Source organism: Oryzias latipes, chromosome 10 (genome assembly GCF_002234675.1).
Source record: "Oryzias latipes chromosome 10, ASM223467v1".
Taxonomy (NCBI): Eukaryota; Metazoa; Chordata; class Actinopteri; order Beloniformes; family Adrianichthyidae; genus Oryzias; species Oryzias latipes.
The window spans coordinates 26,778,655-26,805,386 of NC_019868.2; the positions used below are offsets into that span (position 1 = coordinate 26,778,655).

Below are 26,732 nucleotides of genomic sequence, written 5' to 3' on the forward strand. Positions count from 1 at the left end.
GGTTTTGTCCGGTTTCACCTGCTGTGGCTGCGCTGAAGAGTAAATTTACTGTAGTTACATGTTTATGGACAAAAGTATTGGGACGCCTGACTATGACATTGTTATTTCTGTCTGAGTCCGTCTGCTAAAAACTCCACACCAACCAGTGTTTTAGCTTTAAAACATGTGGGTCTGTAGTAGGTAATTTGCTGGATGTGATTGGCCCACACCACTATTTTTCTTCTGTGGAATTTCCAACCCTCCATCTGTTTTCCAGACCTACTGAATCCCTTTTGGGGGTTGCTGGAGCCTATCCCATGTCTCATTGGGTGAGGCAAAATCCACCTCATTGTGTTGCAGGGCCACATGCACATTCTAGGAGCAATTTAGAGAAACCTATCAACCTATGAGGCATGTTTTTGGACTGTGGGAGGGGGCCCAGACTTGAGCGGGGGCTGGGATTTGAACCAGGGGTTTTCTTGCTGGTAAGCAGGGGCACTAGCCACTACACCACCGTTCAGCCCCATGGCTGAAACAGAGCAAAAGGTCAAAGTGTTTTTGGTGCACCTCAGTGGAGGAAGTGTGTTCTGCATCGTTTCGTCGCCATTCTTGGCTTTGGATTTTAGGATGTGCAGCTCAACGTGCAGCGGCCACCGATGCTGTGATTCAATAGATACTGATGCCAAGTTCTGAGTTTGTTGACCCCACAATGTGAAATTTGAAAAAAGGTAAATGACATGCACTTATACAGCGCATAAGTGCATGACCCAACTCCCAACGTTAACGTGCCTAGGATAGCTCAAGGGTTACCCACCAGGAGCAGTGTGGGGTTCTTGCCCAAGGGCACTTTGACCTGCAATCTTCCGATCAGAGGTCAACCGCTCTACCTCTGCACCACGGCGTGATGAAAATGTGATGAAATGATACAAACACATACAATCTGCTACTGCAGGCCACCTGTTCATCACAGGGCTAAATTGATGCAAATTAGCTGGAGCACACTCCTGCAGTCTGATGTTATCTGCCAGGATAATGCACCAGTTTGACTATTTCTCATGTTTTGCCCTGGTTAGTGTCTCTGCGGCCTGTCCTCACGTGAACAGGTGCCTCATGTGGACGGACACACAACCCCTCTCACCATAGGGGCAGTTTTGAATGTAAATCTATATTATAGTCTGTGAGAAAAAGCTAGCTGCGCAGTGGTTGGCGCTCATGCCTCACAGCAAGAAGGCCCTTGGTTCAAGTCCCTTTTTGTGTGGAGTTTGCATGTTCTCCCTGTGCATGCGGGGTTTTTCTCCGGCTTCCTCCCACCGTCCAAAAAACATGCTTCATCTGCTAATTGGTCACTCTAAATTGACCCTAGGTGTGAATGTGAGTGTGTAATGGGTGTGACCCTGTGACAGACTGTGGACCTGTCCAGGGTGTCCCCTGCCTTTGCCAATAAGTGGCCGGGATGGACTCCAGCAGCCCTGTGACCCCGAAAGGGATAAACGGAAGAAAATGAATGAACGAAAAAAGAATGAATAAAAAAAAGCTCCTTTAGGATGTTGTAATTATGGAAGAAATGCATGAAAAAGAACACAGCTGGGATCTTCTTGCTCCAGGGGCAGAAAGCTCAAACTGGAATGAAACTTTCATTTATCGCTGCATCACGGCTCTTCTGAACACCTTTCATTAGGTCCCGATACTTCTGTCCACGCAGCCGCTCCAAAGTTCTTTTGATCGTGGAGACTTTTGGGACAGAAGATCAGAATGTTTAGTCTTTAAAACAAACAAAAAAAATCGTATATATATATATTTTTCTATTCTGTCTGTATAGATCTTGACGACAAGGATGTGAGGCGATGAAATGTACAGCTGGTGATGCCTTTTCAAAATAAAACAAGCTCATTTTCCATTTCAGCCAGAGTTCCAACAGCATTTTTTTATGGTACAAAACTTTATTTACAAAACAAAAACATTCCTTTTTTGTTGCACGTATATATATGTATATCTATATATATATATACATATATATATCTTTACTCCTTTGCAGTGTGGGAGGTGAACTGCAGAAAATAAGGGGGGGGGGGGCTCTGGCGGTCAGTTTGTGACACAGGCAGGTTACACTTCAACACACGTATGCACGTCTGCACACTGTGCTACTAGTACTACACAGCATTTATTTCAGCTTCAGGACATGCGGCCATTTGACGCAGCGAGAACAGGAAAGGCGTGGCGTTGATGAGGTTTGGAGGGTAAAACCGGCTTTCTCCTGTTTTCTTATTTTATTCCAACACTGAAATGTTACAAAACCTAGATTGCAATAAAACTGAAAGTTCACTCTGAAGAGAGTAATTTTTAAGCCCCCACACACCTAAGGGGGCGGAGCTATGAATCACTTTGAATGAAGGCGGTTCCACACACACTTTCCTACATTCTAGTAGCTGTTGAACATTTTCAGAAATGCAACAGAAAAACTTTTTTTTTTCCTTCTTCATCCAGAGGAGGAGGAAGGAGCTTCTTTACAGGAAAACCTCCTTTATGAGAGTGAAACGCACAGATTATCATGCATGTAAACGCACAGATTCCTGCTCTGATGAATGTGGGGTCGTTGTGTTGAGCTCACAATTAAAAAAATTATAACGGGGGGGGGGGGGTTAAAACGGAAGGACGCAGCTCTGCTTTAAGGCTGAGTGTGGTGGAGTTAAAGGTTTTTTTTTTTCACATATTCACAACGTAAAAAACAAGAAAAATGTTGAAAGGGAACACAAGAGGAGAGACGCACACCAGGAACATGTTCAGCTTTCCACATAAAATCAGGTCAGAGCTTTAAAGTGCATGAACATTTCTACAGAACACTTTAGGAAAACTAAAATCCCATCTTTTCAAGCATGTTAAATGGAACTGAACAGCACATGGTCTGTAGGAATAAAAGCCTCGGCGGGCACCATCGGCTCCGGCGGCTGCCATTCTGAGGGAACGGCTTGCTGAATGACGCTGCACACGTCGTTGTGGTTCGTTCGCCGTTTCGTCAGCTGGCCGCCGGAGGTCGGACTCTGTGCCGTGGCGGCGGGAGAGCGACGGGGCGCCGTCACGACAGCTGCTTGTTGGCCTCCTCCTCGTACGCGTTTCCCGTTCCGTTCTGGACGTAGGCAGAGGCGGAGCCCAGGCCGTACAGGTGACCACAGTACTTTGCATCGTCGATGTGATCCTCAAAGAACATCTGAGGGAGTTTTAAAAAAAAAACAAAGTATTGTAAAAGCAGAAGAAGATCAGTTTATCTGTTGCTTTAGAGAAATGCTGTAAACTGTACAAAAGAAATATTCAGTGAAGGAGTTAGAACTTAAAAAGTCTGAATTCTATAAGAAAAAAACGTTAAGGGGAAAAGATCTGAATTTTCCAAAATAAAAGCATTATTCTGGAGCTACTTGAAAATTTGAAGGGAAAAAAGTCATTTCAACGTGTTGTGTGTTTGTGGTTAAGAGTAATTATACAGTCAAGAGGATGGCATCATCTTCATTCATCTTTATTTTCAAATCAATTAATCACTTAATATCAGCATCTGTATTTTTTTATTATGTTTTTCCTTCATTTTTAATTTTAGAAATAAATCAATAAAATCAAACCAAACCTTTTATTTTGAAAAACGTGAAACTTTTTTTCATGTAGTGACTTTTTGTGCAATTTAACCAACAAAAAAAATGTACTCTCTGTAATATTTAATTGACAGTAATTTAACACAATAAAAAAATAGAATAAAATAAAATCCAGAGCATTCATTTCAGAAACCTTCTCCTCCTCTTCCTCGCTCTCACCTCTCTCATCTTGAAAAACGCCATGCCTGTGAGTAAGGAGTCAGAGCCGGCCTGATGCTGGGGTCCGATCCTCTCCAGCTCCAGCTGCTCGGCGACTTCCTGCAGCCCGCCCTGAACGCAACATTGCCACAGGATCAGAGCCCAGCAACATCTGACGTTTTTACAGAAACTCTGCCCATAATGACCGAAATCATTCAGCTTTTTCGGAGTTTGGAAAAATCGATTGAGCGATAAATCGCGATACGTATCGAATCGTGGGACGCTTGCCGATGCACACCCCAAGTAAATATAGTAAAACTCCTGTCTTAGGTTGAAATTTAGAGCATAAAAGTAAAAAGTCTACATTAAAAGATGCCTTTTTTGGGGGAGATTAACCTCCGGTTAATGGGACTGAGTGTCCCCAGCAACCTTACAAAGTGGTGAAAATCTAGAATTCTACATTTCAAATGTCAGAATACTGATGTCCAATTTAATTATAATGTTTAAAATAGTTAAAGTTTTACACCGCCGTTTCTTTAAAGTCTGTTTATACCAATATCTTAAGTATTTTTCTTCTAAAGAATCAGTGAAAAGCTTAAAAGTACGATTCTTGTTTTTTGCCATTTTGCTCCACAACTAAACAAAAAGATGAATTTCTGGAAATCTTAGATGCTACTTTAAAGCTGGTGTGATATAACAAGCAGTCTTTGCTTGGGTACCTTCAGGTTTTTGCAGCTCTTCATGAGGTACTTGACATCGTAGATGACCGGGAAGTACAAGCGGAGAATCTCAAAGAAATCAGCCTCCTCCTCCGGTAGGTTTGCATTAGAAAGAATTTTGATCAAGTATCCAAAGTCGTAGCCGCTGCGAAACACAAAGACACCGTTATTGTAAAACTCCAACCAGCAAAAAAAAGAAAGAAAAACGTTTTACTTCCAAGCACAGATTGTAGGAAAACTGTAGGAAATGCTACAGTTACAACAGCTGTCCACTGGGGGGCGACATTGCCTAAACAAAAACAAAAAAACTGGCATATGGGGTCAAATCAGAATCAGCTAAAGGTGAATGATAGATCAGATTTGAGAAAAGACTGTCTAAAAAAAGTTTTAAACTAGACAAATATGAAAGAAATGTTGAAAATGTGAAAGACAAAAATTGTAAATTTGAAAAAAAGAATATTAGTAACAGCTGCTGTTTGGCAAATTTTAACGTATGTTTTTTCCTTTAGACCTAAATTTACAGTTTTAATTCTGACTTTTAGTTAGTCGATCCTAATTTTACCCGGGGGGCGGAGCTTTGTGCTCATTGGCTACCGGTGTTTGATTGACACCAGGTGACAGGTTTCAGTGATGTCGTTTCCACCCCCAAACAGCATCTGTTGACGGCCCCGTCTGTGTCATCCCTATTCAGATGTGACGTACAGTAGTGATAAGAGCTTTTTCTTCTTTTTTCCCTACATTTTTTGAATTTAAAATATTTCTCTTTCAAATTTATAACATATGGTTTTGAGTCCAAAGCTGTTTTCAACAGCTCTGCTTGTCCTGTGAACTTTTTCTTCTGCCTCGCCGCATCATTTTCAGAAACGTTTAGGGCGTTCACATCCTTTTGCGAAGGAGATTGTTTTCCTTGTTTTGGTTCGTCTCTCCTCCGGTAAACCGGCGCTGAATACAGAACAACGATAATGACTGAAGGAAGTCGCCTTGAAAGAAAAAGTGACAACATCCAAACCTAACGATAAGAAGGAAAGTCTTTGGTGCTGCGCAGATGTGAAAAATCGTTCAACTTAAACCTAAATATCTCCTAAAAAGGAAGCGATTAGCTAAAAACAACACAAAAAAACAGGTAGAGACATATAGGTTTGTTATAAAATAAAAGATGCAGCGGCGCGGGATGCAGAGTTTGTTATTTAAGCTTGAAAAAGACGATGACTTTACCGTCAATAACAAACGTGAAGAGCAACTATTGATGGGGGGCTACCTATGGAAGGAGAGCCACTTGATTCCGTCACAGAGCACCACTCCTGATGTCATCAGCAGCTCTGCAAAGAACAGCGTCTCGATGCCTTCTTCCTCGTGCTTCTTGAACTGAATTCCTGAAGTGGTCAGGAGCTCGATGGAGTCCTGCGCGTACATGTCCTCTCTGGTTAAAACAATAAATACATAAATGAAATAAATAAATAAAACACATCTCTGTTTCTAAGCTTCACGCTTTCATTCCAAAAAAACAACAAACAAAACGCCACAGAATAACCATTAAAAAACTTAAACTTTGTAGGTTTGCTCAGCAAAGAGGGAAACCTTCAAAAAAAAACTTAAGGCAGGAATAGATCGACTAGGATCTGACTGGATGCTGGAAAAAGTGCAAATTCTTCCATTTGGGAACGATGGACAGAATAACGCTTGACTTTGAAAAGCATCGTTGAACCCACGGGGGACCAATCGTGTGAGAAGGGATGAAAGCGCCGCTCTTATTCTGAAAGACAAATGCTTCTCCTGTAAGCCCCGCCTCCTCCGTCCCAGAACATCCACCATGGATTTCTCCAAGAATCTTTAGATGTTTTACATGATTCACAAAACAAACATAACTTAAAATTTTTTTTAAAAAGCCACCCAAGCTTACGTAAAAAAAGTAAAAAAAAACCCCATCTGTTTAACAATAAAAAACAATTAAAAAAACACCTGTGCTTCCTATTTAGAGCATGCATTATTGCTATTTTTTTCATTAATTACTTGTATTTTTCAGGCAGCTTTGATCTGTTTTTTTTTTTTTAAATATAAAAACTCCTATTTTCATTCAGGATGCTTTCTCTTCGATTAATTTAAATCCCCTTTGTGCGCCTACCCCCTCTGATAAAAAAAATGTAAGTTGTGTTTTTGGAGGGCTTAACATGTGGTGGTGGTTTTTTTTTTTGATGATACATAAAGAAAATTAACCTTCGTCTTCCTCGTCTGAGCTGGCTCGCCCTTTTTGTTGCACCGGTCAATATCAGGTCAGGCGGTATGAGGGGGCTGTAAGCTACCGGGAGATTGTGTAAACAGAGAGCTCTCAGCAACAAGGAAGGAGAATAAAGGGTAGAAACTGCAGAAACTATATCCAGGAAAATGACAACTTTTTTTTGTGTGTGGCTAAAATACGGAATAACCATAATTTAAATCTGATTGGGAATGCTTTTAAAATAGATCAAAGGCATATAGGACTTTAATGTGTTTTGAATTGAATTGTTTTTACAGATTGTGAAGTCGTTCATGGGAATCCAAGCGGACGAGTCTGTTTAGACATAGTGAGAGACTCACGTGAGGCTAAACTTAAAGTTGAACTGCCACGTTGACGTCCCGGGGGGGTACTCTCCCTGCTCGTTCATGAAGGTCAGGCCCAGCTGGATGATCTTCAGCAGGTCCACGTTGCAGCGCAGCAACTGGTACTGATAGTCGGCATTGCTCCGGAACTCTCCGATGGGTCGGGCTACAACTCCTGGAAACTCTGTGTCCTGAAAGAGGCAAGAACGAGGGACCGTGGACACCAGTGACAGTGGGTGGGTGGGAGGATGGATAGATGGATGGATGGATGGATGGGTGGGTGGGTGGGTGGGTGGATGGATGGATGGATCGATGGTTGGGTAGGTGGATGGATGGATGGGTGGGTGGATGGATGGATGGATGGGTGGGTGGATGGATGGGTGGGTGGATGGGTGGGTGGGTGGGTGGATGGATGGATGGGTGGGTGGATGGGTGGATGGGTGGGTGGATGGATGGATGGGTGGATCGATGGTTGGGTAGGTGGATGGATGGATGGATGGATGGATGGGTGGGTGGGTAGATGGATGGATGGATGGATGGATGGGTGGATGGGTGGGTGGGTGGATGGATGGGTGGGTGGATGGGTGGATGGGTGGGTGGATAGGTGGATGGATGGATAGGTGGATGGATGGATGGATAGGTGGATGGATAGGTGGATGGATGGGTGGGTGGATGGGTGGGTGGATAGGTGGGTAGGTGGATGGATGGATGGGTGGATGGATGGATGGATGGGTGGATGGATGGATAGGTGGGTGGATGGATAGGTGGATGGATGGGTGGGGTCTCTGAGCATCTCTCACCATTGCGATGTAGTTGTACTTTCGGATGACGTGCCGGATTCTCTTGAGCTCCTCTTCCAGGTTACTGGCCCAGACCTCACATATTCTTTGGCTGTGGTCTACAGTGGCTGCGGGCATAGTGCCACTTCACCACGCGTGGAGATGGGGGGCGGGGGATGATGAGAGCATCATGAAAACACAGACAAAGCAGCCGAAACCACATGAAAAGAGCCGCTTAGTTAGTAGTAGAAGTCATGTGTGTTTTAGCCGCCTGCTAGCTCGTAATTTAAAGCAGCACTGTTGCTAGCTTGTTACCTGTTAACAGTTAGCGGGTTGGAGGTAAAACTTCCGAACAAGAGGAGTGGCGACTGTGCGGTTTTCTCACACAAAACATTAGTTTCGATCAACTACACAGGAGTGGTTGTACAACAGGACAGGCACGAGTAAGTAGCAGCAGTGCGCGCGCGCGCACACACGCCGGGGCGTCACTTCTTTTCTTTTTTTTTTTTTTGGGAGACTGCAAAGGTTTTGTTTCGTTGACTCACCGTTCCCCGAAACGGGCGCGCGCGTGTTTGAGCGTGTGCTATCTGAAAGCTGGCCGTGTGTTCTGTGATATCTGTCAGCAGGGAGGGGAGGGGGGTGTTCCGCCAACTTTGAAATACTTTTATATTCAGTGGGGCTTGATGTCAACCTACGGCTGCCATCACAGCGGACCCCACACAGTGACGTCATTACGTAAAGTGAAACGTCAGGACGTAAGGACGTTTCAGGATCCTCATCCGTAAAATGTGAAAAAAGGTTTTCCAATAAATGTTTGTAAAGAGGAATATATAAATTTTAAAAAGTACAAATAAACGTTATATATTTCTTATTAATTACTAATTTATTCAAGGTGAACAGGCTCTCGTTGAAAGTGTATATATAATTATTTTCAAAGGATATATTATTTTTAAAAATTATACTGTACAGATTTTTTTTATTTTTTCACAAAATATATTTTCTTTTCAATTTATATTAAAGTAAAATAAACTTTTTTTTGCCCCTAAAGTTATATTATTTTGGTAAATTACTGAAAAAGTTTTACACAAATAAAAATGTTAGCCATGAAACCAAAAAGGCCACATTTTAAATTCAAGTAAAACATGATGCAGAGATAAATTCGTTTTTCAAATCACTTGTTTTAATAAAAAAGTACAATTTTCACAGACGCATCATAATCCAACGTTCGCATTTTTGTTGATTTTGATCATTTTATGACCACTCTAAGATGAAAAAAAAGAATGCATATGATTGACATCTTTAAGGGAAACATTTTCAACAAATATGGACTAGAGGACATTTAGGGTGAAAAAGATTTTACCTTTAACTTTTATTGTTGAACACAAACCCTCAATAACCAATATGTTGTGTAAATGCCCTTATAATTTTTCATACCTTATGTAATTTTTGTAATGTTTAATTTTTTTCTATGTTATCTGTATTTCATTCTTTTTCTTTTTCTTTGACCTTTAACCCCTCATCCCGTAAGTTAGTAATTCATAACATTTCATTTTCTCCAGCACTTCATTCACAAAGGAAGTTTTTTCAACATTGAGAATAAATTCGGGCATGAAGTATTTTACACAGCTGCAAAAATGATGACACCAGTGGTTCTTTTTGTGATGCCAAACCTGAAACTATGACCCACATTTTCTTGATTTGTACACATCCTCAGGTAGGATGTGTACTTTTTAAAACAAAATAATTTATTTATAAACATATTGTTGCTTCACTTCCTCATCTTCTATTTATTTGCAACACAAAGACAAAATGGGACAATCTCCCACTATGTAATTTTTTCTAAAATAAAAAAAATCAGTGGCTAATATAAGATTACAAAAAAATCGTTTTTAGTAAATATTATTGCATTTAGGCTGCACGGTGGCGCAGTGGTTAGCGCTCTTGCCTCACAGCAAGAAGGCCCCCGGTTCAAGTCCCGGCTGGGGGACGTGAAAAACAGAACATCAATGGGGGACCTTTCTGTGTGGAGTTTGCATGTTCTCCCCGTGTATGCGTGGGTTTTCTCCGGGGTCTCCGGCTTCCTCCCACCATCCAAAAACATGCTTCATAGGTTAATTGGCAACTCTAAATTGTCCATAACTGTGAGTGTGAGAGTGAATGGATGTGTGATTGAGGATATTCCACCCTGCAACAGACTGGCAACCAGTCCAGGGTATCCCTTGCCTATGCCCAAGTGGCCGGGATAGGCTCCGGCAGCCCCGTGACCCCGAAAGGGAATAAACGGTTAAGAAAATGAATGAATTATTGCATTTTTCATGCTAATTTTTTCTGCAATTACTTCTCTTTATTATAATTTTATCAGTTAATGGTATTTTTCGATGCTCATACATTCCACGTTCATAAATCATTTAAACATTTTGTTATTTCGTGTTTTATTTAAAAATATGTAAATACATTTTTATAAAAAATTACATAATTTTAGATTTTATTTCTTTATGTTTACAACTGTTTGTATTTTTGTCTTAATTAATTGGAGAATCAAAAGAAGCAAAACAAATCTCAAATAATACATTTTGCAAGACATAAAAATTGATATACATATTATCAATATCTCATTTTAGATTGATTTAAAACTTTATTTAATTTGCAATATCATCGTTAAAAATGTTATAATATTGAATCAAAACCATGTTGATTGTTAATAAATGTTATCCTGCAACATTTTATTGCTCTTATATAAATGTCAATAATGTCAAAAATGCTTTTTTTTTCTTATTATTGAAGTTTAAAACAATGTTTCAACGTTTTTGGTCATAAAAACATAACTGAAATAAATCATGAATTGAAAAAAAAAATTCTGAATGAAAATGTCTTGCATACGCAAAACAAATGATCACAATATTTGCTTATACTTCCTAATTAAATAAAAATGTTCTGAGCTCTTCAATCGGATTGATGTATTTTTCGATTAATCGTAAAAAAAAAAAAAAAAAAAAAAAAAAAAGAACAAAGACCATCGTTTGTTTGTTCACCTTTCGGCACATTCCCTCATGGGTCGCCACAACAAATGGTTTGGCAGAGAGTTTTTTGCAGAATGCTTTTCCTGACACAACCGTGTATTTTATCCTGGATGGGGACCAGAACAGGGGGGCCTGGACTTAGTCCTTTTTTCTTTCAGACAGATTGGGACTTCAATCAAATGTCACAAAACTGCCATTCACGAACCTTTAAGCTGCAGGGGAACATAATTTACATGAAATACATACCTTTTTTTGTAAGATTTTTTCATATTTGACATTATAGATCTAACAAGGAAAGTCAGCAGCAGTTAAAATTTAAACGAGTCATTTTTAAAAATGTATTTTTCATGGTTTTCTCTTTTGACAAAAAAAAACCCAGCTGTTGGTTTCAATATAACTTTATTCGTGTACCTTTGCAATAACGGTGGTTACAAAACATTGAGATCAAGCGGAAAAAAAAAAGGTGAGCACTCTTCAGGAGAATATGGCAGGTGATGAATAATGACTTAATTTATGTTACAATAAAACAGACACATTTGAAACTTTTTGTTTACTTTTGTTAAAGCACAAAACTGTCAAAGACTGTCAAAACACAATAAGAAGTGCTTAAAAAAGAAATACATGTAACAATAGATCCTCATGCACAATCGTTCTAGCATTGTTCATTTGCAAAAGGCGCAGTAACAAAAATGCATGATATAAAGTTACACTGATACGTTTTTGCAGAAGAAAGATTGCACGTTTCCGTCAAAACTCCTGGGAATTGTGTCCTGACCATCGACTGTATATGAGGACTGGACTAAGTGAATCCTCCCCCCTGGAGTTCCAAAGAGGAAGTACCTGCTGACTCCAAGAAGCCAAAATCCCCTAGACTTCTATTAAGAACTAAGCAGTTTATTTTTTTTAATATGTTCTTGCTAATCCTTTATTACATGATGTTTTTCTGTAGTGCTAAGTTATTCAAGTTATAATCAGATGCCTCAATAACAGTATGTGGTCAAAAAACATGTAATTGACAGATTCTCATGATCAAACAAGTTCACCCCTAATTGATGAGAGTGGTTGCTATAGAAACGTTGACTCAGACCCACCGGTTACGTCCGCGTCCAACACGGTGGGGCCCGTATCACGATTGAATTGACGTCATTTGGTTGGAGTCGGAGGGAAGTCATTTCCTATAAGTGACCTCACACTCGCTCACTCTAGTTCTCATATACAGTCAATGGTCGCAATCCAACAAGTTGATGTTTGCGTGATTCAGTCTGCTGACTCAGCAATCTAACCTTACAGCCTAAAGCTGATCTGATGTTAAAATCTTCCAGACAAATGTGTCAGAGAGAAAGGAGACTCAGATATAAAGCTATTTGGCCTGAAAGGTGTAGATAAATGAGATATTATCAAGCTTCTATCAATCCATAAGCTATTGCACATGGAGACTTGGGTGCTCAAAAGGAGGTTTTTCAACTATAAACCATTTATTTATATTCGTAAAAATAAGTTATGATGCTGGTAATCGAGTTTATTTACCAATTTCCTTGTCGATAAACTGATTATAACTCAGCTTATCAAACTAAAATCAACTAAGATCAACAGATTGCGAAGACTATCCCAACAACTATCTTGTTCAAGTTTGATTTGTTTTGGGAAATCTTGAATGCACATGAAAATATCATAATTCGTTTTTGACAGAGCTGGTTTGTGCCTTGCACTTGAATTTGTACCGATCAAACTTTTTCCCACTTTGGCCAACTTTAAACCTAATACCTAAAAATGTGATTCATTAGATTTGGAAAAATGGTAACGATTTCCATTTATTTGGAAGGGATCACACAGAAACACAAAAACGGGATAAATTAAAACCATAAGGTTCTGATCTGGTATCCAGAGCTGCTATATCATCAGAACTCCCTAACTCTGCACAGTTCGGCTGTTAAGCCCTTCAGGCTTAGTGTTGAGGCTTTGGTGTAACTTTATAGTTTATGTAATGTTGATGTTTGGAGTCTTGTCTGGACCTCTGTAACTCACAACTCTCAACCTTAACCCTATCTGGCAACTTCTATGTAAATACAAATGCTTCCAGCGTATAATAGATAAAATGTAAACAAACATATTGCAGCTGATGAACGAGTGCAGCTCTGAAACTCGACCACATGGAAGACCAGAATTGTTTGCAGGCGCACACGCTCTTAGGATGTTTGGTTTTAGTTGCTATTCTTAATTTTCAACGTCCTGAAAAAAAGTAAATTTTCTTTATGTTTGTATTTAGTTGATGTTTAACGCTACAGCGAGCAGTGGTGGTCGTAAAGTTTGCTCGAATGGAAAACAGTAAAATCTGCTCGAATGGAAAACAGTAAAATCTGCTCAGGCCGCTGAATAGACGGCCTCATCGGAGTCGGGGTCTCTGGCGCTCTCCTCGCTCAGAGGCGAACGGCAGCTCAGGTCTGCAATCCCGGACTCCTGGTCGCTGCCGCTCGTCTCGGCTTTCAGGCTGGAGTCGTGCGGCGGGAGGATGGCGGTGCTGCTGTCCAGGTCTTTTGGAGTGCTGCTGGGCAAGAAGCTGCTGGTGTAATCTTGAGGAGTGTTGGCCAAAGCCAGGTTGTTCCCAGGATCCCACGGTGGGAGGCTTTTGTCTGAGGAGGCGGTGCTCCAGCTCTGTTCACGCGCCATCTCTGTGATTTTCTATTCATGGTGCGTGACACAGTCATCTTCTACAGTTAGGAAAACAGAGTGTTCCGGTGGGTCTGTTTGTGTCTCACCTGCTTGTGTGAAGCCAGCTGCTCCTCCAGCTGCTGCGTCTCTTCCTGGATGGCCCGTAGGTAATCCTCCACAGATTGTCGAGGATGCATTCCCTGGTCAAATCGGTTGTACAGTCCTCTCCAGAATCTATGCAAAGGCAGAACATAGAATATTAAAGTTATTATTGCATTTCGGGCAGCCGTGGGGCAGCCGTGGTGCAGCGGTAGGGCGGTCAACCCATGATCGTGAGATTGCAGGTTCGATTCCCGCCTTGCACGCCCATGAGTCGATGTGTCCTTGGGCAAGACACTGAACCCCAACCTTGCCTCTGGTGAGAGTGTTCGGCCGCGGAGTGTGAATGTGTGTGTGAATGAGTGTGACTGTGTGAATGGGTTTGTGACTGTAAAGCGCTTTGAGCCTTGTAGGTAGAAAAGCGCTATAGAAGTATTTGCCATTTACGCCATTTATACTAAATCAACGACTATAATTACAATAATGTCTTAGGATACAGTTACATGACGTAAAATAACAGATGGGAATATGAAACCAGAATAAAGTAGCAGTCTTCTTCATGCAAACATGTCTCTGAGCTTCTTATTTTCTACTTTATCGATACTGAAAGCCGGCTACACTGACAATAATTTGGTTTTGAGTCACCAAGGTTCAGAATTACTTTGTTTTAATTTATGACTTTTTTCCTCGTTCATTTATGACGTTTTTCCTCGTTTATTTACGACTTTTTTCCTCGTTTATGGCTATTTCCCTCATTAGTTTATGACTTTTTCCTCGTTAGTTTATGACTTTTTTCCTGTTAGTTAATGCCTTTTTTCTGGTTTATTTATGACTTTTTTCTAATTAATTTATGACTTTTTTTCTCGTTCATTTGTGACTTTTTTCCTCGTTTATTTATGACCTTTTTCCTCTGTAGTAGGTTTAGTGGATGTCATCTGGACTTGGTTTTAAAGTTGGAAGACGTTTCACCTCTATCATCCTATTAACGACCCGAAACCAGATAGGCTAAGTGGACAACACCTCCAGTTTCAGGTCTAACTCCTCCCCCAATGAGCGCATATATACCAGCTCTTAGACCAGCTATTTCAGAATTGACAAAGCCTCTTGGATAAGAGGTGAAACGTCTTCCAACTTTAAAACCAAGTCCAGATGACATCCCCTAAACCTACTACAATGGAACCAACCTGGATGAATGAGAGTCTTCATAGACACGACCTTTTTCCTCGTTTATGACTGTTTTCCTCGTTAGTTTATGACTTTTTTCCTCGTTTATTTATGACTTTTTTTCTCGTTTATGACTGTTTTCCTCGTTAGATTATGACTTTTTCCTTGTTAGTTTTTGCCTTTTTTTTCCGTTAGTTTATGACTTTTTTCTCGTTAGTTAATGACTTTTTTCTGGTTTATTTATGACTTTTTTCCTCGTTAGTTTATGACTTTTTCTAATTAATTTATAACCTTTTTCTCGTTAGTTTATAACTTTTTTTCCGTGCATTTATCTGTTTTAAAGTCGTAAATTTAAAATTTTAAAGCACATAAATTTACGAGAAGAAAGTTGTAGATATACGACTTTCTTCTCGTAATTTAACAGTTATAACTTTTTACTCGTAAATTTAGGAATTTAAAGTTGTAACTGAAAGAAAACATTTTTTTGGAAACTGGCCCTCATATTCCATCGTAACAATCTAATATTTTCAGTTTTGATTTTATTTTTTAAAAGGTAACTTGAAATACCCAAAAGAAGCTAGCTCTATTCTTTGTGTATTAACGTTTTCCTGGTAAGTGTATGAATTGGACAACACTGCCCTCAAATGAGCACCTAAACTCTGTGTCCACTGATTGTCACTTTCGTTGTTCCCAAATTGTCTGGGATGCAGAAATGGAGCCAGGGATGCGACATGTACTTCACTGTGTTGAAACCTCCTCAGATTTTTAGGTCCTTTAATTTTGGATAAACCGTCTTTGTATCTGGTAATTTAGTTCAAATGTGTTTTTAGCAAATGACTCCACAGTCTATTCACATCAGTTTTCTCAGTGTCAGGTACATACTTGAAACAGTAGGGGGCGGTAGATGGTCTCAGCAGCCCTTGAGTCTGGCTGTGGTCTGGTCTGTACAGAGGGTTGATGTAGTCAGCACGATTCGTCCATAAGAAACTCCATAAGGAGTGAGTTTTCTCATGCACTCTGAGTCAAAAAAAGACAAACAACAATTATTTCCTCAGAAAACAAAGTTTCAATCCAAAAAAAAAAATCAACTTAACAGACATTTCTGTGCAGAAATGAAGAATAAACTTTGTAGCAGCAGGTTATAGAACTCACTGCAGCTCTATTCTCTCCCGCTGACAGTTGCCAATAAAGTTTCCATACTGACAGGAATAGACGTGGTTGTGAACGGTGATCAGGAACTTCTCGTTGTACTGGAAGGCACAGGGAAACTGCTCCATCAGCTGCCACAAGCACTCCAGGAACTGATCGATGATGGGAGAAACCTCTTTGGGGTCTCCATCCAAGTGGCTGCACCTGCAGAGAATGAGGACACGCTGGACTGTGAGCACAGTCCAAACTGTAGATAGGATAAAGGAAATCGGTTTGAGCCAAACCTGTGAGAAAACTTGTGTCCGAACGAGATCCAGTCTTTCTCAATGAGAACCTGTCCGGATAAATAAGGGTGGATTTCATAAAAGATGACCTCTAGAGTGTTATTACCATCACAAGTCAATGACTTTTGAGAAAAGCCCTAAGCCTTAGTAACATGCACCCATGACCCGTACAGATGCTGCATGTTTTTGGGTTGTGGTTCGGTGTCGTACGGCACTGTCTAGTGGGGTCTAGATAAAGTTCAGTTAAAGTTAAAGTCCCACTATCTGTCGCACAGGTGTGCGAAATTTGTTCTCCGCATTTGGGGGAGCGGTGAGCTCGGTAGCATTAAGGGTCCATTCAAGGGCGCTCACTGGGTGATGTTAATTACTCGCCATTGATATGGAAATTACCCCATTACCATTGTTCATTCCCCTCTGGGAATCAAAACCTGGTTTCCTGCGTGGTAATCTTTCACCTTACCAACCGAGCTACCCAGCCGCTCCCAATGTTAAAGTGCTTTGGATTGCACAAGGGCTGGTCGTTAGTAAGTAAGCCTCTTCCTGACTGCTGCACTCACATTCCCGGGATACACAAGTGTCCGTAAGATACCTGTAGGACGTACACACCATCTGTCGTCTGTCACAGACTTCTGAAATTCACAAGGGGGGGATTCGAAAAAATGAAAAATTGGTTTGATCCATCTGCGTCTCACCCACTTCACCCTTACTTTACTCTTGTTTGTTTAAATGTTCACAAATCTTTTTTACTCAACGGGCTTATCGAGCAGTCTACAACCTTGTGACACGTTTGCCCATTTTTTTGCCCGCAGACAGCCCATACCCACCCGTAAGGGCAGACACAACTACGGCTTTCACTAGTAAACAAGAAAAAAACTGAACTAAGGCCATCATAACAAAACGGTCATGGTTCCTTACCCGGCAGCGCTTAATTATAATAAACAGTTATAGGTTGGGTGTAGCTACCATCAGTCCTCTTAGTGTCCTGTAGAAGGGATCCAGCAGTACGGAGGCCACCGAACACACCTGCGCAGTGCGATCCCAGCCATCTGAACAGTGAACCAAGACACTGACACCTTCCTCTGCTATGGCCTGCACATACACAAGACATGCAAAAAGATGCTGTTCATGGATGAAGGTAGCATGTAGCCCGGACAAGACCTCAGGCTGACGCAGAAAGCTTATTTGAAGATTCCCAAAGCAGGAAGAACATGCAAATTCCACACGGAACATGGTATTTTTAGCTAAAAATGAAAACAGATCTAGTTCTGACTTAGTAGTTTTACTATGGTAAAACCACACAATTAAATATATGTTTTTAGAGTTTTTTATTTCCTGACTATAAACAGATTTAAATTGAGTTTTGGATTTTTTTGGTCATTATTGTCCGTAAATGCTTTTTTTGTTAAAATTCGTTTTTCATTTTAATTTAAACTGTTTTAAGCACTTTTAGACTAAATCAGCAACATTTCAAGGATTTCTCCAGGATCTGTTTAAACCATGATGTCTCATTTTAAATTAAAGTTAAAGAAAAGAGTCCAATAAAAAAAGAAAAGAGTAGATATGACAATGGAAATGAGTAACTGAACTTAATAATAAAGTGTTTCCATTCAGAATAAATCAAATATAATATTTCAGATATTCAGATATTTTTTTTGCTTACATTAGCTGTGTTTGTGTGTGTGTGTGTGTGTGTGGGGGGGGGGGGGGGGGGGGGGGGGTAACTGACAAACAGAGATGGTCTCTTCCCACACAGACTGCTCGAGTGATACTGAAGGAAACGGAGAAGCAGACAGTGGGGATTAGACTCCAGACTGACCTTAGCGATGAAGATGCCAGCGTCCAGAACGGCTTTGATGTGCTTCAGCCAGCCTGAGCTCTCCAGGCCCTCCAGGAAGTCAGACATGGAGGGGGAACGCAGCTCGCTCACTGTAAACACCACACAGCTGTGTCACGAACTCAAGCAGACCTCATTGAGCCGCCCAGTTTTAGATCCATGCATAAAGCCGGCTTCGTCCTCTGCGGGGTCGCAGGGTTGCTGAGGCCCATAAATTAAAATCCAGGCAATTTTCTGGGTTTGTGTTAGACCAACATCAAATGTTTGACTTTTGGATTGACATTTATTCGGAAAAAAGAACAGACTTCAACGAAAGTGCAGATCACAAAGTAACTTTCTGTTAGAAGAAAGCAAGTCCAATTGAACTTCAAAGACTCCAATGAAAATCGTGTTTTTTTTTGTTTTTTTTAACAAGCTCTTGTGGCATTTTCTTGATGATAGAGGACAAATGTAAAAAAGAAAAAAACTTAAATATTGCATTTCTGAGTTTTTGTTTATTCAAAACATTGTGAATCTGTAAAAATTGAGTATTCCTGCCCCGAACTCTCAGCAATAGTTGCACCACGAAAAACTATTTCCTAACTGTTAACAGTGAAGCTGCACACAAGGAGTGGGACAAATCACAAGAAAAGCACCAATGGGCTCCTTGTGCAGTCCGCAAGATTTTGAGGATTTGAAAAAATAAAAAATCTGTAAAAAACATCTGATTCTCACTTACATCATTCTTCTTACTAACCCTAACCCTTATGATTGCATTTTTTTTAAACAAGTGTTCACTTATATGGGGTCACCCGTATGGGGTCAAATAAGGATCAGTTTAAAATAAATGAAAACCCAGATTTTAAATTTGAAAAACAAAACAAAAAACAAGACATTGTGAATTAGAAAATAGATTGAAATTTGAAATCAAGACATTGTTAATTGGAAAAAAAAGGAAAAATGAATATTTTTAAATTAAAATAAAAAAGCTCAAAGCCCCGCCCCGTGTAAAATATATGATCAACTCAGCAGCAAAAACTTGACACTGAGTTGAAACTGAAAACTGAGAAATGAAACCAAAGAGAGAAGAACAAAAAAAAAGTTAGAAGTACAAATGTTCTTTTTATTCAAATTTTGAATTTACAATTATTTTTCTTCAAACCTTCAATATTTCTCTCAAGTTTCGATATTATTTTTTCGTGTTTAAAATTTTATTTTCAAATTTTCAATAATTCCTCCACGTTAACAATGTGTACATTTGAGCTTAAAACTTCCTTGTTTTCTTTTTCAAATTTACAACCTGGTTTTTCATGTATTTTAAGCTGATCCTAATGCAAAAATGTGCTTCACCCTACAGCGCTGACGAGCGATCTACGGCCTTGCCGTTTCCTGGGGGGCACCTGTCTGCCTCATGCAAGTTTGCTTATCTTTTACCCGTCTCCCCCATAAGGACCGTTGTGACTCAGGCTTTACTGAAGTGTGCAGTAAGTTACAAAAAGTGATCACAACTGAGAGCAGGAATAACCCTACAAACATGAATTCAAATCATTCTCATGGCCTCTGCCCCCCCCTTGAGGAGGTGTAGTAGCCTTGGCCCTCCACCCCAAAATAGCTCTGAAATGAAATCAGATGGATCCCGTGTTATAGGGGTGACCCCTGCATGACACCCAGAAAATTCTCCTGTGTGCTCCAGCAGAACTTGGTTCAGTCTGAATGGGTTGAATGATTCAAATGTTACCCTCTAATAGGGGTGGGCGGATCGATCTAAGTCTCGATGGTAGTATGGTAAAGTATGGATACTAGCGTGATGAGATCCACACTTTCGTTGCGGGTTTTCTTTTATACCTACAGTGAAGAGCTTAGATTTACTCACAGCGTTCATGCAAGTGTCTGTCTGCAATGTTTTAAGGGTTGAGCAAAAAAAAAAAAAAACAGCCCAATTTGAGTGGAAAACTGCCAAATCTGGCAACACTGTCTATCTGCGTAACCCCCCCCACGGCTGCTGCTAACACCTTGCCCCTCCCCTCCCCGCTTTATCAGCCATCAAAAAGCCACATGCTTGTACTAGTGGCGGGATTGTTTGTTGTGTTCTTCCCATTTTTGTGTTTGCTGGTATTTAAACCATCAAATGGTGTCTGAGCGGCTGTGTCTGTACCTCAACCGCTCCCCCAGGAGAGGGGTCAAATGCAGAGGACACACTTGACACACCTAGGTGTGTGACAACTAACAGGACTTCAACTTTATTACAGTGTTGCTTTTTTATGTTCACGACCACAGGGCGCACTGGATTATAAGGTGCAGTCTCATTTATGGGGGATTTTCTGTATTTAAGGCATACAAAAGGCGAACCGGGTTTTAAGGCGGGGGCACGTTAACACATACCGGTAAAACATGCATCCTAGTGTGCGTTTTAAAAAAGGAACTGGGAGCAAAACTGAGTTGGTTGTGATTTATTTTTTTATCTTTTCAGTCATCAGTCATCATCCAAAAATCCATCAAAGTCCTCATCTTCTGTATCTGAAATGAACAGATGGGCTGAATTTCTATCAAACACGCCAGCTTCCCTTTCGTCATCGTCAGAGTCCGTCTTGTTGCCGTGCGGCTCCTCATCAACGACGCCGGCTTTTGCAAAAGCTGGAAGAACAGTGCAAGCAGACACGTTACCCCAAGCTTCTACAATCCATTAACAGACCGTGACGTAACTCGCCCGGCGCCGCCTCCCAGTCTCAGAAAAACAGTGTTCGCCATCCGTCATCCACCGCTCCCACGCCGCTCCCAACCTTACTTTGGACGCCCTGTTCACACCGATGTCCACCGGTTGGAGTTCCTTCGTCAAGCCTCCCGGAACGACAGCGGCTGTGAGATGTCGAATCGGTCTTCCAACTCGGGGCGCCTCGCCTTGTTTCCGCGGAAACTCAGCCGCGTCTTCTTGACTTGTCAGAGTTCGTTTTCCAACTTCCTCCACTTGTGAACCATGGATTCATTCATCTTGAATTCTCTGGCAGCTGCTCCATTCCCATGTTCCTCCGCATAGCTGATAGCTTGCAGTTTAAACTGAGATTGTCTCTTTGCAGCATTTCCAGGGTTTCCAAAACAATGTTGTTCTGCATAATTCACATACCTGTACTTTTGCACTATACAGGGGGTGTCTTCTTTCACGTCCTCACTTCCCTCCTTACCGTTCTCATGCTGGCCTCTCCTACGTCCTCTTTACCGAAGTCCCACAACAACACATTAGGCGCACTGCACCATAGGGCGCTCCGTACATTTTAGGGAATATTTAAGACTTTTAAGTGCACCTTTTGGTCGTAAAGGTACAGTATTGACTTCTTTTTTTATCACTGCCTTTATTTGAAAAATATATGTTTGTTTTTTGTTACTCTGCGTAAGCTTCTTTAAGATTTTGCACTAATTACCGTTTCCTTCTTCTTCTTATTGTTTTATACCATTACTTATATAGATGTTTGATGCATGTTCAGTTCAGATTGTTGTAATTGTTTTATTTGCAAAGAGTCTCTGTTTTGCGTTTTATCACACACTTACTGTAATGAACAAAAATTATGTATTTTTCAAAAACTTTCTATCATCAAACATTTCAAGAAAAAGTATTGATATTGGTATAGATATCGGTGATACGGATCGGATCCCCAAATTCCCAGCATCGCCCACCTTCCAACATCTTCTGCTGGCTGTTCCTCATGACGTGGATGTTCTCGATGCCCAAGAACTGGAATTTGATGTCGGAGTAATTGTCTTCATTTTCATAGCCTTTTCCAGCCGCGCGGTTTGCGATTGCATTCAGCTGCAAGAGACGACAGGAACGTCAGTTATTGAAGACTTTAAAAAAATAAATGAATAAATCAAAAACTCTGTTCAGCACGACAGGGCTGAGCTGTTTTGAAAGTCTTCACTGCGAGGATCAGCAGCTGGACTAAACGGAGTCCACCTGAACACACAGCTCGGGCAGACACGAGGTTCTCACCTTAGGCCTGGTGTCCACCACATACATGAAGTCGCTGTGGGGGTTGGACCTTAAGACGGCCTCCAGCATCTGCTCATCCTCCAGGCAGCGAGCGCTGAAACCGGACAGCGGCTGGCTGCTGCGGCAGATGGCAGCCTGGAAGGAGGCACGATGGAGTTCAGCTTTAAATAAAAAAGAACTTCACTATCTGGGATTTAGAACAGATTCACATTATCGTTCATTTATTTATTTTTAATTCTGGGGTTACAATTCAAAATAATCCACAACAAAATGTTCTCGTATCCCTATTTAGGAGTCACAAGGGAGCTTTCAGGGATTCTCCCTTCTGGATCTTTTGGGTCTTTGGGTTAAGCTAAGACCTTCTGTTCTGGGAAGCTGACCTCACACATGAAGGACTCCCAACTGTCCAATCAAGACTTGATCTTACACGAGATGCACGACTTTCCCAAAGAAAATGAACTTTAAAAAGAACAGATTGAATGTTTCATTCATGCATAAAAATGGACATCTGATGTGTTCTTTATGAACATTGCTGGGAGGAAATGGGTAGGACAGATTTGGAATTTCACTCACTAAACCTCTTCCTTCGTCTTTTCCTCACACATATGTGGGCACAGTCCTATCGTAAAGTGATTGACATGCACTTGTCATTATTGTTCCTTTTTCAAAACCACTAAAACAAAGCATCGCATTTTTACATGGTACTGGTAGTACTATATATGTCGGTACAGGTACCAACTTGGCACTGAGGTTCGGTTAACACATCCCTAGTTGAGAAGTGTAGACCAATCATGAGACCATTTCTGAGACACCCATGATGCTTTTGGTTCCTTTGACACATAAAAAGGGGCAAATGGGGAACGGACTTACGTGGTTATCTTTGCAGTAGTACGACAAAGCAGGAAATCTGCCCCTGCTCCTGAACTTGGAGCTTCCGACTATGACGGGGGGAGTGGCCGAGTAGGGTACCAGCAGGTCAGCCGGGTAGGTGTCGCTGACCTTTTAAAAGACGGCACGGATAGAATTCAGAAAATACTGAGGTCCATGCTAAGAGAAAACACCCAACGGGAGCAGCTCCCTGACCTTGTAGTGTCGATTGACAGAGGACAGTTTCCACTGGGAATTTGGAAGTCCCATTCTACGGTAATCAGCCCTGGCGTCCACAAAGGCCCATTCCTGCCGCCTCTGCGCTTCAGGGACATTCGGCTTATAGGAGAAGCAGTACAGCTCCTCGTATTTCTCTGCAAAGAGAAGAATTGGATCACAACTTCTACCTGGCGAGCAAAACATCTTCTGAATCCCACCGACTAGCCTCAGCAAGCAAGAGAGACAAGACAACAATGCTATGATTGGTAAAGCCCATCCAGGCCAACGCTCACCTGGCTGGGAGAGGCGCTGCAGGGACAGGAAAACATCCAGGCAGTCAGACTCCTGAGGAACGCTGAAATGCAGAACCTGGAAGTTCTTACAGTGAATGAGCAGAGGACACCCAGATTCAGTGGAGGCCTGTTTCTCCACGCAGCACACCAGACTGTGCAGCACCTGGTGAAAGCACAACATGGAACATTTCATTTGAGGGTTTTCCTATTTGTGTGATTCGCTCATGCCATCATTTCTCTCATGAAATGATACCCACCCATGTTTCCCTGCGCTGTGGGGCGAGGCTCTCCACAAAGATGCTGTGTGTGGCGGTCAGGTACAGAGTGCCAACCCTGCTCCTTCTGGGGGAAACTCTGTCCAGGAGCTTGACATTCTCCACCTGCGGAGAAATGATCAGGAATGGAGGACCGCCGCTCTTCATCAGTCGTCACTCGCACTAAAACCTTGAAAGTGTCTTTTTACTAAACGCTATGGAAAGGTCAGAAGATCTTTGAACAATGATTTAGAGCCAATACTTTCTTAATGTTATAAAACGGATTCACCTTGAGACCTGATATGCATACAAAGAATTTAGAGTGTAGTTTTAGAGTAATTCAATTAAACTCAGCTGTTTGGTTCTTAATCAGAATGAAGCAAAATGACCGAGCTGCCCATTTTGGTTATAAATGAGATCCAAACAACAAAAGATGTCATAAAACTTTTTGCTACCTGATGTTTGCAAAAACACTTACTGTGTATGAAGAGAAACCAAGAAACATTTACTGTAAAGTTTTTAAGAAATGATTCATCAAAATCAGCAGTTTTGTACTTTGAGTGAGTAGAGCGAGAGGACAAAGTTACCCTCTTTGATTATGAATTACTCCCATAAAACAAAAGGGGACACAAAACCTTTTGCTCATTGACAGTTAGAATGATAAAGAATACAAATAACATAAGCCCCAGAAAAACATTATAGGAGATTTTTTTAGAGAAATTGATCTTCAAAATCAGCTATTTTGTCCTTTGAGTAGAATCGAGAAGACAAAGTTACTATATTTGATTATTAATTACTTCTTAAAAACACAAGGTGACAAAAAACTTTCTGTTTAGTGATAGTCACAAAGATACATACTATTAATAATAAAAAGCCTAGAAAGAATAACAGATTTTTTTAGGGAGAAATTAATCATCAAAATCAGCTATTTTGTATTTGAGTGAGCAGAGCGAGACCACATTTGTCATTTTTGATTATGAATTACTATAAAAAAAACACGAAGTGACACGAAACTTTCTAGCCATTGATAGTCACCATGAAAGATACTACAGATAACCTAAAACTCAACAAAAGATTTTTGTAAATATTTAGAGAAATTCATTCTCAGCTATTTTCTTCCTACTGGAGCAATAAGCAAGTTACCCCATTTTAATACAAATTTCTTCAAAGCAACATCAAGTGACAAATTGACTTAACTGATGATCCCCATCATGACACCTACTATTCAAAAAAATTAGGACCAGCAAAATTTAGAAAAAATTCCTTGAAATCAGATGATAAAGTCAAAGAAAAATGAAATTTTTCCTTAAAAACACAACCCATGTTCAAAATAAGCACCTACTATGCATCAAACTGAGACCTGCACAATGTATTGTACAAATGATGGAGAAATCCACTTTTACATTCAACAGTTTTGTTCTTGGTAAAAGTACAGCAAAAAGGAATAAATTCCAATATTCTAGTATAGAGTTCTGCTATTTCTTTCAATCAAATCTACGATGCATAGAATAAAAACAATATTAAATACATTTTAATTAAACTAAACTAAAAATGAAACAGTTTTGGAGAAATTGGGAAATTATCTGTTTTTGTACTTGGTGGAAAAAGAATAGAATAGAATAGAATAGAATAGAATAGAATAGAATAGAATAGAATAGAATAGAATAGAATAGAATAGAATAGAAACACAAAGGGGAAATTACCTGATGGTTCGATTGTGAATTTACTCCAACCAAAAAGGGAAAAATTACAATTTTTACTCAGATATTTTTACAATGACATGTTACATTTATAGAAAGAAAATTGCCAATAGTCACTACACAAACCAAATTTAACATACAGTTTTAAAAAAAAAAAGAAATTAAAATCAACTTTTTATTATTTTGGATTATGGTGTTCAATCCCATGACGTATAATAAACCTTTTGTTTATTCATGCATATTAAACTTCATTACAGTCCCTAAACTGTTTTGGAGAAAATACAGCTTAAATTTATCATTTTTGTATTTTTTACCATCTCACAGACTTTACATTTGTATCATATGCATATGGAACATATACACAGATTATTATAAGGTTACAAAGAAATGACTACTTGTTATAGTATTTTTACTTATCACCTCATAATTAATCAGTACAGGACAGACCATTTTGAAGTTTTTTTGTACAGTTAATTTGGTAGGGTTTGTTTTAATGCATTTCGGCATGCACCTTTTTAAAATATTCATAAAAATATGACCACCAAATGCTCGTGAGGCGTTCGAGTGCAGCCTTTGCCGTAATGTTTGATTAAAACGCGCATTAGAGATTTCAGGGCCGCTTTTTAAAGCAGCACATCACCATCTGCAGCACGCATGATCTGCACGCGTGTCAGCGGCCCTCTACACTGCCAACACAGTTATCTCATGCACGCGCATGTTGAAACGAGCCTGCTTTTGTTTATTCCCCGTCAAAAAAAAATGTGCGTGTTGTTGTAATGGGGAAAATGCGCAATCTGGTTACCTTCGGCAGTCGGATGTGCTCCATCAACCCGTGCTTCCTTGTCGCTGAGTGTCAGACGGCATCAATGTCTTTACAACACTCATCATAGGCCACCCTATTGTATATTCTGTGGATTTTATTTAAGGTTAAAGGCGTTTGGTAGCAGATCTGATGAGGACAGCGGCTACAATTTTGCCTGTGGTGTTTTAAATCGGAGTTGATCTGCAGGGTCCTAAAGTCCACCCCTTCGGAGCAGCTGCTCTGACGGGTAACTTGTGCCTACGTCATCGTCATGTTGACACGCCCTCGATTGGGATACCGGAAGCAGCTGAATTTTAGAAATGAAATATTATCGACTACAACCAAATTTGATCTATATTTGTGCTGCATATATTATTAAAAAAATGATATTGGCTGACTGTTTCTCTTATTTAACAACAACAAATTATGTATCTATATATATTATATATATATATAATGTGTAATATATGTATAATTATATATAAATATATATTATATAAAATCTACTTAGATGCCACCAAAGGCTATAGAAATCATTGTCATGTGGGCGCCGACGACCTCACCAAGATGGCGTTGCGCTCCGCCACCGGTGGCCAGGCTTCTCAAG

The 26,732-nt window shown here is 40.4% G+C and overlaps 2 protein-coding genes across 3 annotated transcripts; both read right to left on the reverse strand.

Annotated features, from left to right (window-relative positions):
• Nucleotides 1-2,244: 2,244 nt before the first annotated feature.
• Nucleotides 2,245-8,577, reverse strand: LOC101165240 (CCR4-NOT transcription complex subunit 7). 2 transcript variants are annotated; one of them, XM_023959372.1, is made up of 7 exons: nt 8,376-8,577; nt 7,852-7,975; nt 7,049-7,242; nt 5,733-5,894; nt 4,475-4,619; nt 3,777-3,887; nt 2,245-3,184 (listed from the first exon to the last, which is right to left on the reverse strand). In XM_023959372.1, exons 2-7 carry the CDS (start codon nt 7,966-7,968, stop codon nt 3,053-3,055), a joined length of 861 nt encoding a protein of 286 aa, XP_023815140.1. In that variant the 5' UTR covers nt 7,969-7,975; nt 8,376-8,577; the 3' UTR covers nt 2,245-3,052. The 2 variants fall into 2 exon arrangements, with proteins under 2 accessions (XP_023815140.1, XP_023815139.1); XM_023959371.1 differs by having other exon boundaries at nt 8,146-8,577.
• Nucleotides 8,578-11,232: 2,655 nt separating this feature from the next.
• On the reverse strand, nt 11,233-26,351 carry LOC101161735 (myotubularin-related protein 7). Its single transcript, XM_004073646.4, has 14 exons — nt 26,126-26,351; nt 23,627-23,749; nt 23,370-23,532; nt 23,074-23,231; nt 22,861-22,989; nt 21,991-22,125; nt 21,678-21,810; nt 18,012-18,121; nt 17,159-17,284; nt 16,196-16,245; nt 15,915-16,115; nt 15,645-15,779; nt 13,607-13,733; nt 11,233-13,529 (listed from the first exon to the last, which is right to left on the reverse strand). The coding sequence occupies exons 1-14, from the start codon at nt 26,147-26,149 to the stop codon at nt 13,212-13,214; spliced, it is 1,932 nt and encodes a 643-aa protein (XP_004073694.1). The 5' UTR covers nt 26,150-26,351; the 3' UTR covers nt 11,233-13,211.
• Nucleotides 26,352-26,732: the final 381 nt, after the last annotated feature.